We start from the raw sequence: 11176 nt of genomic DNA, 5'->3' as shown, positions 1-11176 counted from the left end.
CAGGGCAGAGATATCATGAGCCTCTAGATTTCTTTCTTTTTTTTTTTTTTTTTCTAGATTTCAAAGTAATCAGGAATTTGACTGAGTCCGTACAGATGCACGACTTAACTGCCTTCTATATTGTGGCTCAAGTAGAGGCATTGAATAGACACTGCATGACACCGTCTGATTGGGCAGTCTTGGTGAAGGCATGCCTTTCACCTGGGCAGTATTTAGATTGGAAAGCCTTCCTTATTGAATTTACAAATGAACAGGCAGTGGCTAACGTTGCTGCAGGAAATCCAGCATGGGACAGGGATATGCTGCTTAGTCAAGGTCGCTTTGCACAACAACAGACAGGATATCCAGTGCAGGTGCTTGAGCAGGTGAATCAGATTGCCATAAGGGTGTGGAAATCATTGCCCACCGGTGTTGAAGGTTTTATAGAACTCCAGAGAGGTAATGAGGTGCTGAATCAGGTAAGAGAGGAGCACTCTCAATTGGTTTGGGAGAGAGGGTCTGTTTGTGTTTCCCCAGGATCACCGATAACAGCTGTGGGTCCCAGAACGGCTGACCAGAGCAATTCAAGGCAAGCAGAGCTATGAGGACGTGGATGTTCCTGTGGCTGGGAATGCTCCCGCTAGTAAGAACTGAAGAGCTACGTTGGGGGTGTATTCCTGAAACCCATGTCATTGACGCATTCAAGTGTTTGCTCAATTCTTTACATCTAATGCTTCACTACAATTGCCTTTTTTCTATGCTGCTTCAGCTAAAGGGATTGTTGTGTTTTCAGATGATTCAAAATATTTCACAGATGAGTGATTGTGTTCAGTTGTATCTACTAAAGTTAATGTTACCTGGATTCGAAGGGTGTGGCCTGCCAGTATATCCAAGGGCATTGGCACTATACCCTCCCAACCTAGATTGGCCCCCCTTTCCTTTTTGTAGGAGTGTTCCTGATTCCCTTCCACCTTGGGCAGTGCTCCTTATATGTATGGTTGTTATGTGGGGTGAATGATAGTTGCACTGATCTTTACCCCTTAATCCAGGTGGTGGGAGGGGCCTGGGATAATGCAAATTTTATTGGAATGGTTCTAATGTGTGTATTTCAATTTGCTGGAGGAAGGAATGTTTCTTTTCTGGCTATGCCTGTTTGTATGTGATCTCCTTTTGTGTTTATTGTTTAGAAGAATAATGTTAATTGTAGTAGTGATATTCGTTATATCATTTGGCTGTTGTAACTAGGATGCCTTGCTTTGTACCTTTGCCTTTTCAAGTTACTTTGTTTACAAACTGTCTATCCCTTGCTTCAGAGCTGATGAGCGGGGATGGGAGCCCTGGGATGTATGCTTGTAATAGTGTGTGTGTTGTGCGTTTTGCACATGTGTTAGGTGCAGTGTATGCAGGCCTGCACTTTCACCATGGTTGAGTAAGCTTTTGCTACAGTGGAGGCGGGACAATCTCCTCAGATTCAGTTTGCCACTCTAAAAGAAATTATGCTGCATTATGCCATGGGTTGCGAGGCTAAGCACTGCACAGAGGATAGCTTGCTGTTGGCATCCTGTGGAAGGCATGTCTGATTGCATGAAGGTTCAGTGTCCTAGTTCCCTTCCCCCAGGAAAAACGACACGGGAGCTGGCCAAGACCTCTCTGGGCGATGAGCCCAAGGGATGGTTTTGTGTAAGGCCCCATGCTTGCACACTGGGGATCAGACCTCTACCTTCACCCATGAGGCTTGCTTGCAGCAATCAAGATCTGGCCATAGATTAATCAACATCCTGGCCGTTTGATGCACTTGCCAAAAGCAAAACACAATATCCCCAAGTGTGGCTTGGCATGATAGAGAAGTAGTCAGTGATAAGACTCCCTGGGCATGTCACCAACCTAAGACAGGGATCAAACCAATGCTGTTTGTCTCCCAAGGACGGGTAAGGGACATTGCTGCAGGGGGCAATCTAAGTCATTCTCTCTGCCAAAAAAGAAAAAGGGGGAGATGTGGGGAGCAGGTGTGGCAGCAGTCCCAAGAAGGCGCCAGGGACTGCAGCTAAGTCTTATGACTTGCACCTGACTTCCTCATACATCTGAATATAAGCCACAAACATCGTGAGAGCTGCGCAGGTATACCAGGTTACTGGCGAAGCCATTTTGGTGGAGATATGCCCCTGCTGCCCTGATTAGCTGAAGCTACGTACCTGGTGAGGTGATGTGGCCTGCTGTGAGTGGATGGGAACTGATAGTATATAAGAGTGAGAGGCCCAGGGCTCGGGGTCTTTCACCTACACAGTCAATGCGCAGCCCAATAAACGTGTTGCAGAAGGATCCTATTGTGGTGTCTTTCTTGCTGGCGAGACGGGCTCTCACAATTTCTCCCTCTCTCCATGTCCCTATCACCTAACTCTACTTATTTCCTCTCACCCCAAGTTTTCTACTTTGTTATTCATTGATGTGACATTTGCTAAGTACCTCTATGAATGCTTAAATTCATTCTGGACTTTCTAGATTCATGAGGGAGGGGCTTTTTAATGTACCCTATGGTTGGCCATTTAGTCGATTCTCAGTCTGTAAAATAAAATTCTACATCTGACTCACTCATTCTAGGCCTCTTTCATCTTCTCTGTCTCTCTGGTAGCTACAGATGCTCAGTAGGCACAACCTTATTTTCCTCCTTAATGTAATGTTTTGATTCAGTCATGCCAGCCTGGCTCAGAACAGCAGCAATAACACAAATTTTACTGTTTATCTTCATGGTCTCCTGGATTTCCATCTGCCTAAACCAGATTTTCAGATACTTACTGTGAACAAGTGACCATGCTCACACTCATAGTTGCCTCACAGACCATAACCAGGTTCTTATGTTTTTTTTTCTCTGTGGTTGCATTTCATCTTGTCAGCACAACAGTAGGTGATACACAGGTAGTGCTGTAGCTGGAGAAATTCTACCTAATATTTAGCATAGATTCTTGCTTCTATTCCAACTTGCTATGCTCAAATCTTTCTCCTCCCATTGCTTTAGCTTCTGTACTCAGAATTGTTTCCATTACTCTGCACAGTCTCAACCTTCTGGTTCTCTCCACCATTGAACCACTGTTGGGGGCCAGATAGGACCAAAGGTCCTTTGGGATCCTGTGGATGGGAATAAGGAATACTAAACTTTTCTTCCATGAATGCAGTTATGCTTGTGAAGGCAAGCAAGGGACTGGCACCAATGTTCCCAATAATACTATACTAATAACTCAAATAAGGATGATAATAAACTATGTAGCTTGGATTGTAAGCTCTTGTAGCCCTCCTGATGCCAGCTATTGACTGTTTAATTTTCTCTGGTCCTCCTTCTTTAGATTACTGGAATTGACCCAGCAAGAACCACTCGTCCAGTTCAAACTATGTCTTTCTTGTTTCAATCAAAAGAATGGTACAGAGTTTTATGAAAAGTTTCCCTATGATAAAACCATCAACTTTAACTTTTTCATTCTTATTAGTCAGCAACCAACAAATAATAACAAAATACACCTCAACTTGTTAAGATGTATTCAAAGACACTTCTGCAATATAGCCTAGTGAGTAAGTTTCACCTGGGTCTTAGAGACAAAAGCTCAGGAATCTGTGGCATGAAAGAGGGTATTCATTTTGAGTACTGTGCTTTAATGAATTTACTTTACCATAATCTCACCATACACAAGAATTCACAGTCTAGATTTTGTGATGGCTATATTAAGAGATTTATTTTGATTGAAAAGGACAAAATCTAAAATTGCTCCGATGTGCACTACTTCAAACCAATATATAAAATCTAGAAATATTAGTAGATATGAGAAAGAAAAAAGAAACATTGGAAAATGTCTTTTGCTTGTATATTTTACAACAATGTCTGCATCTGTGTGTCAGATAGTAAGCACACCACATAATTTCGGTTGATATTACAGGTCAAGTAAGAAGATACTAACTCAATACCCATATTTAGAAAGCATGACATCCATAGCTATGTTAAAGTGTGATTACAAAATTTAAAAAGATGATGTATATAAGAGTAGGAATACAAACATCCATTCCCTTCATAGTATCCCTACATACACCAGTCAGTTGAAATGTGTTCACCACTAGGGAGATTGATAATTATAATCCAGTTCTGTTTCATTTTGGATAATTACTCTATTTTAAAAATTCTATTACATCAGTTCAGTAGAAATTTTAAGATGTTAAGAAATGATGGTACATAACACCATATATGAATTTTATAGTACTATAGTGAAACGGAATATGAGTCAATTGGCTCATAGCAATCAGCAAAGTTCTATACAATAAACAACAAGGAAAATCTCCATACTAATGGTTTTCTGTGGATGTCAAACTAAAAATCTACAGTCCCAGCTCAGTTAGTTAGAGATCACCCCTTGCAGATAAAGTTGGAATATAAAATGTCTCCCTCAAGACCTATGTCCAAGATCTGTTCTCCATTTATTGGTAATACTTTAAAGGCAGAACGGGGCTGGATGAAATCAGTCACTGGGATGCTGTTCTTGCAGTGACCTTCTATGGTCCCTTCCCATCTTTCATCTCTGCTTTCTGTTCACCATTTAGTAAGATGCTATTCTCCACCAGATGCTCATGCTATATTTCAGCTTCACTCAAGGTCCTCAGCAGTAAAACTTGCTAAGTATGAACCAAATAAATCCTCCTCCTCTAAAGCTATTTTATCTTCATATATTAATCACTGTGGTGGAACACTAATGAGCACAGAGCTTATTTACAGGAGGGTTAACCTCCATTTTATTTTCTTATATTTTCTCATGCCCTGTGTTCTATTGATAGCTAGTTTACTCTACTAAACATTATTTTCTTTGTGACCACAAAGAGTTTGATTGTCCATTTCTCTCTCATTCTTCCCTTAGGATAACTGATAAAATGAACAAGCCAATCAGGTCCTATCTCCATCCTGAGATCAATTGGATTAGCTAACAATGCATTGTAGCAAACAATTTGCCCAGAAAACAGATTGATAAAATGTTTATAAAATAGTTTTTCTTGATTATATGATTAACAGTAAGTGAAGGCCTAGAGGCAGGAGAGTAAAGCACTGTTGTTTTGAGCCTATTATAACGCCTCTCTAAATGAAAAACTGTTGCTCAGGATATAATTTCACAGTTGTTTTGATTTTTTTGATCTGTATTTGCTTTGTACAGTATATATCTTTGAGAACTAGGTGCAGTTGTATTTATGTATACAGTTTCAAAGACTAGGCATATAAATGATTTCTTTTTTTTTAGGTTTATAAAATATTTTTTAATTAGGTATTTATTTCATTTACATTTCCAATGTTATCCCAAAAGTCTCCCAACTGCTCCCCCACCCCCCCTCCCATTTCTTGGCCCTGGCATTCCCCTGTACTGAGGCATATAAAGTTTGCATGACCAATGGGCCTCTCTTTCCACTGATGGCCAACTAGGCCATCTTCTGCTACATATGCAGCTAGAGACACGAGCTCCGGGGGGTACTGGTTAGTTCATATTATTGTCCACCTATAGGGTTGCAGATCCCTTTAGCTCCTTGGATACTTTCTCTAGCTCCTCCATTGGGGGCCTTGTGATCCATCCAATAGCTGACTGTGAGCATCCACTTCTGTGTTTGCTAGGCCCCAGCATAGTCTCACAAGACTGCCATATCTGGGGATCCATCCCACAATCAGCTTCCAAACGCTGACACCATTGCATACACTAGCAAGATTTTGCTGAAAGGATGAATGATTTCATAGTCATGATTTATTCTCAGAGTCAAGTTATTCTTATATTTTATTCTTATTATTTAATCACAAAACACCAAACATCAAAATGCATAGGAGAAAAGATTTTACATCGAGAATATCTGTGGTAATGTATATACTAATTGCCTTGATCTCACACCATGTATACATGTGTTAAAATATCATATTGTGCACTACAATTTTGTACACTTATAATCTATCATGCTCTGTTGCTGAAGATACCACATATCTGAGTCATGAAACATAGAGAAATCAATGAGTGCTGATCTTAAAGCCTCATTCCTCCTGGCACTTCTGTGCACTTTATGAGCAACAACACTGACTACCTTGACAAGCCATGCTCACTGATACAATAGTGGTTCAAAATTAAGGGAGTAACTGACTGCTTTCTGATCATATGTAAGGTCTTCTCCACTAGGTAGAACTCATGCCTTGAGGCATTGTTGGGGCCAAAAACCTGTGGCCAGCTATTTTATAAATACTAGGGGCAAACCCAAAATTAATCTGCTAAGTGAATATATAGTTAAAATGATGCATATTGTTTATTGCATTACCCATAGATGAATGTATTTATTATCTTTCATAACAGAAGTTTCAGATTGTGGAAGATAGTAATTATAACAGAGACCCCTTTGTGAGCATTTAGAGAATAAGAGATAATGGAAGTCTAAATGCAACATCTAGATAGCATCCTTCTGCACAAGAGTGAGATTATCACAGAAGACATTGTGGAAATACCATTAAGCCAGAGCTGATGATGGATAAAGAGAAGAAAAAAGTGTTTTTCAGACAAAGTAGTGTGCATATGAACTCACAGTGAGTGTGACAGAATGCACAAGAAACAGTACATCAATATGGAGAGCCAACTGTTTATGAATGCTCTGGTTTCCTTTGTTTATCATTCAGGACTCCTAGGTACTACTGTTCACTGAAGTTGGTAGTTCACTGCCTTGGGATTCAGTGGTAATACCTTACATTTTTATATGTGTTGTTTGTTCTTTGTCAGTTTCCCCAGAGAGATCCACATCGTGCATATAATCCCACAGTTCAGTTCAAACTTACTAAAAGACCCAAAGTTCCCAGCATAATAGCCTGTTTTGTCTCTGCTAGTAAAGACATAGAAAGTTCCTGTTTCCACAAGGCCCTGGTAAGATAGATAATGATGCTCACTGTGTTGTCTTTGTGTATGTTTATTACCTACACATAAATATTCAAACAAGCTTACAGAATTTTCAAGTAATTCTATATTCTACCATATCTTTAGATTCCCATATAATATTATCAAACAGTGTGTAGCTGAATATTGTAATGATTACTCTCAGAGATGAAATTCATGATTTAACAACAATAGACGAAAGCAAGAAAACATGGTAAATTCAAAGTAGATTACATGATATTTATTAGTATAAAGCAAATTTGACTGAAAACCTTAACAGGATAGGCAATATTGTCACTGTTTGATTTTTAGTAATCCTAGACATTAATCATGTAATTTATAATTTTAATTGAATAAATCCTAAACATGCCTGTAAAATCATCTTCCTATCTAACTGTATCTTCTACCTTGTCCTCAAGCCAAAATATATCTATTTGGACACTAGTGGATAAAAAACAAAATCTACTTTTCATAATTCCCTGAGAGAATCATAAGTATTGAGTGAAATTTCCCTGTAGTGACTTTCCATCAACCTACTTCTTGACAAACCTTAGTGTCAATGAAAATGCTAAACCTCGTCTTTCTGAGATCTAATTACTCTCCTGTGCTGAGCTCAATCACCTGACTTTCAAACTTTTATTTGTCAACTGAATCCTGTCACTCATCATCTAAAATTCATGACTACTTACAGTATCTATAGTCACTATAAATTTGTATATCCCCCTTTTGCAAAACACCCCTCCTTTTGTCACATTCTATTTCTGTAATTGTCTTAACTGCTAAGTTTCTGAAAATGAACCAATCTATAGTACCAGCACAATTTCTCCATCTGCTCGCTAATCCACCCGTGCTGATTGTCAGTTTCAGTGCAGAGAGGGCACCTGCCTTTCCCAAGGTCACAACTACTCTGACCTGCATTGGAATATTTCCATGCTTACTAGAGTTGGCTGCTCAAGCATTTCAGCACTGCTGTCAAACATAGGGGAATACCATGCACTCAGTTTGTTTGTTTTATAGTTCTCATAAAGCATTCAGGCATCCCATAGCTTAGGAAATGTAATCTATCCTATTAACGTTCACAATATTCTGTCTTCATTATTTTCCTTTAAATACCAACTCTCTTCAGCTATTCACCCATAATATGGGATCAAAGTGATTGCTTCTATAGTTCTATGTCTGGAGAGTCACACCAGCAGGATCAATCCAGAGAAACAAAGTCTTTAAGAAGGTTTTTCCAGCTCACTTTAAGCCTGGCAAATTAAAAATTAAACGTGCTTGTTTTCTGTGTTTCTAAGAATGGAGTTTCTCACACTAAAAGATTCTCATTGTTTGCAATTCTAGAAATTACTATTTATGCACAAAATCCTATGAAACTTAAAAGTCTACAAATATGAAGATAAATATATAAGTGTATAAATTTATGTGATTATAGTTTCTTGGTTTAAGGATATAAAGTTTTGTATATTCTAAATGTCTCTACTTTTAAAAGGATATAAAGCTTTGTATATTCTAAATGTCTCTACTCTTAATTGCTAAATTAATAAATTTTAGTTTTCTGAACAACAGAATTAATTTCCTAGAGTAGTTTTTCTAATCAGAAAACAGCTTAAATATTTTAAAGTAAGTATAATTTGTTACTTGTTAGGATGTGAGCATTGTGAAGGCAAATGCTACAAATGCAGGACAACACAGAATTCCTAAGCAACTTCACATCGAAATTACCAACCTTCTTCTTGACTGGTATTCCTGGCCTAGAGTCTGCTTACAGCTGGATCTCCATCCCTTTCTGTTGTCTTTATGCCACCGCCCTCTCTGGCAACAGCATGATCCTCTTCATCATTGTGACCCAGCATAGCCTGCATGAACCTATGTACTATTTCCTCTCCGTGCTCTCTGCCACTGACCTGGGTTTGACTTTTTCTACAATGTCAACCACCTTGAGAATCCTGTGGTTTCAGGCAAATGAAATCAGTCTAGATTTTTGCATTGTTCAGATGTTTTTTCTCCATGGATTCGCATGTACCGAATCTGGGGTGTTAGTGGGTATGGCTTTTGATCGATATGTAGCGATCTGCAACCCTCTTAGATATACCATGATTCTTACTAATTCTAGAATCATTCAGATGGGTTTCCTAGTGATAATACGCACTCTACTATTAACAGTTCCACCACTTTTGCTCCTTAAACCTGTCTCTTTCTGTAAGAGGATTACCCTTTCCCACTCCTACTGCTATTATCCAGATGTGATTAAGTTAGCATGTTCAGACACTCGGGTGAATAGCATCTGTGGGCTAGTTGATCTCATTCTGACCATAGGGATAGATATTCCATGCATTGTCTTATCTTATATACTGATCATTCGCTCTGTCCTCAGTATTGCCTTCTCTGAAGAAAGGCACAAGGCCTTCAGCACCTGTGTGTCCCACATTGGAGCAGTTGCAGTTTTCTACATCCCGTTGTTTAGCCTGTCTCTGGTGCATCGCTATGGTCAGTCAGCGCCCAAAGTAGTCCTTGCAATGATGGCCAATGTTTACCTTCTTTTGCCCCCGGTGCTCAACCCCATCATCTACAGTGTGAAAACAAAACAAATCAGAAAGGCCATTCTTAGTTTTCTCTTTGCAAAATGAACACAGAGAACTCTTACCTTTTGAAAATTGAGGCCTGATTTTCATGCTCCAAAAGCAAATGTGGCTGGAGATCCCCCATTTGATGTTGGAGTTGTCAAGTTTTCAATTTATTTAGCAAGGTTTAATGAATATTTAGATGTTTTCTGTTAAAAGCTTGCTGTGATTTGCTTGAGTTTTACAGCCTAATCGGGGAAATGTAAAGAGTCATGATTAAGCAATAAAATTATTGCTCAAAGTTACTGACATCTCCTGATTGTTTTGTGCTAGGTTTTCTCAAATGGTTCACAAGAAATATTCTGCCTATCCTTCAAAATGGTGCAACAAAATGAGTAACTATTTACAATTAAAATGTACACTGTTGATTAAATGAAGGCCTAGAGACACTCAGGCCACACATCTAACGTGGATCAGAATTGCTATTTTGGCCTATGATTCCCACATCCTAGACACCATGCTCTGTGTTATACACCGCTGAAATTTCCTAGGGCAGATCCTCCATGGCAAGAAGTAAAGTGTGCATCACCTTGAATCCACATCTTTGTTTTCAGTTTCATAGCTTTTTCAAAACTACGTAGCTTGTTATACTCAGAGACAATACATGATATACATGATAAGAATAAATACACCATTGTGTTCCATAAACTTTTGAATATGTACATGAAGCATGGACATGGGCAGAAATTTAAAATAATGCAGTTAATATTATTATGGCTGATAACTCAAAAGTAGAACTGTACCCAGTTTTGTTTACATTCTGAAATTTAAGGATTTCCAAGGACACATCAAAAAATATTTTGGAAGGAATTTTTTAGAAGAATGTAAGGAGTTTTCAATATTGTGTGTACAATATTCATGAGGGAATATAAATTTCAAAATCATAGGTCATATCTGAAAAAGGCCTTGAGATAAAGAAAACACAGAATTTCTTCTGAACTCACTGGAGTCCAATTGGTTTTTAAATGCCCACTCTTACATTTTGCAGTGTTCTAAAGCCACAAAGTAGATATCTTTGCTCTTATGTAACCCACAGGAGAAGTAAGACAAGCTAAAGATGTAAGAGTAGAAGCTAGTAAATATAAAATTGCAGAAACTTGCTGTTATACTAGGGTATCCATATATAAAAATGAAAATAAATCCAGTTTCTGAAAAAAATTAGAAACTCAGATATTAAGAAAACAACATAAAATATGAAATGTTGAAACTGGTAGAGGAAAATAGAAAACACATCAAGATAGAGGCATAAACTGTTCCAAAATAGACTCCAGTGGTATAGGAAGTATTCCTAAATATTAACAAACATGATCATATGAAGTTAAGAAGTTTCTGCACAGCAAATTAAATGATTACTTGTGTTGAACTGTAAAATTATTATGAACTACACATCAGTTAGGAATTGATAAGCAGAATATATGAAGTGCAAATATTAAATGTTCTCCTCCATATCATAAGTGAGTTAATGAAGTAGACAGGTGTGAAAATTAGCACAGATGTCAAATAAATGTCTGCTAGTCTGCCATCATAGAAAGACAAATGAAAACTACCTGCAGATTCCATCTTTCATCAGTCAGATGTTAACCAAGTAAACAAGCAAACAAATGCTACTTAAAATATGGGGAAGAAGAATCCTTATGGAGCAAGTGTAACATGGTACAGCTA

At 38.3% G+C, this 11176-nt stretch overlaps 1 protein-coding gene across 1 annotated transcript; it reads left to right on the top strand.

Moving 5' to 3' along the window:
* The first annotated feature begins 8560 nt into the window (after nucleotides 1-8560).
* Nucleotides 8561-9520, top strand: LOC110299305 (olfactory receptor 51F1-like). The gene has a single exon (XM_021168977.2). It carries the CDS (start codon nucleotides 8561-8563, stop codon nucleotides 9518-9520), a length of 960 nt encoding a protein of 319 aa, XP_021024636.2.
* The last annotated feature ends 1656 nt before the right edge of the window (nucleotides 9521-11176 follow it).

Source organism: Mus caroli, unplaced genomic scaffold (genome assembly GCF_978045245.1).
Source record: "Mus caroli unplaced genomic scaffold, Mus_caroli_1 scaffold_8, whole genome shotgun sequence".
In the NCBI taxonomy this organism is placed as follows: Eukaryota; Metazoa; Chordata; class Mammalia; order Rodentia; family Muridae; genus Mus; species Mus caroli.
This window is presented reverse-complemented; position numbering and strand designations above follow the sequence as displayed.

Bases quoted from the DNA above. Each gene is read 5' to 3' on its own strand.
- LOC110299305 (XM_021168977.2), top strand. From the start codon at position 8,561: ATGCTACAAATGCAGGACAACACAGAATTCCTAAGCAACTTCACATCG.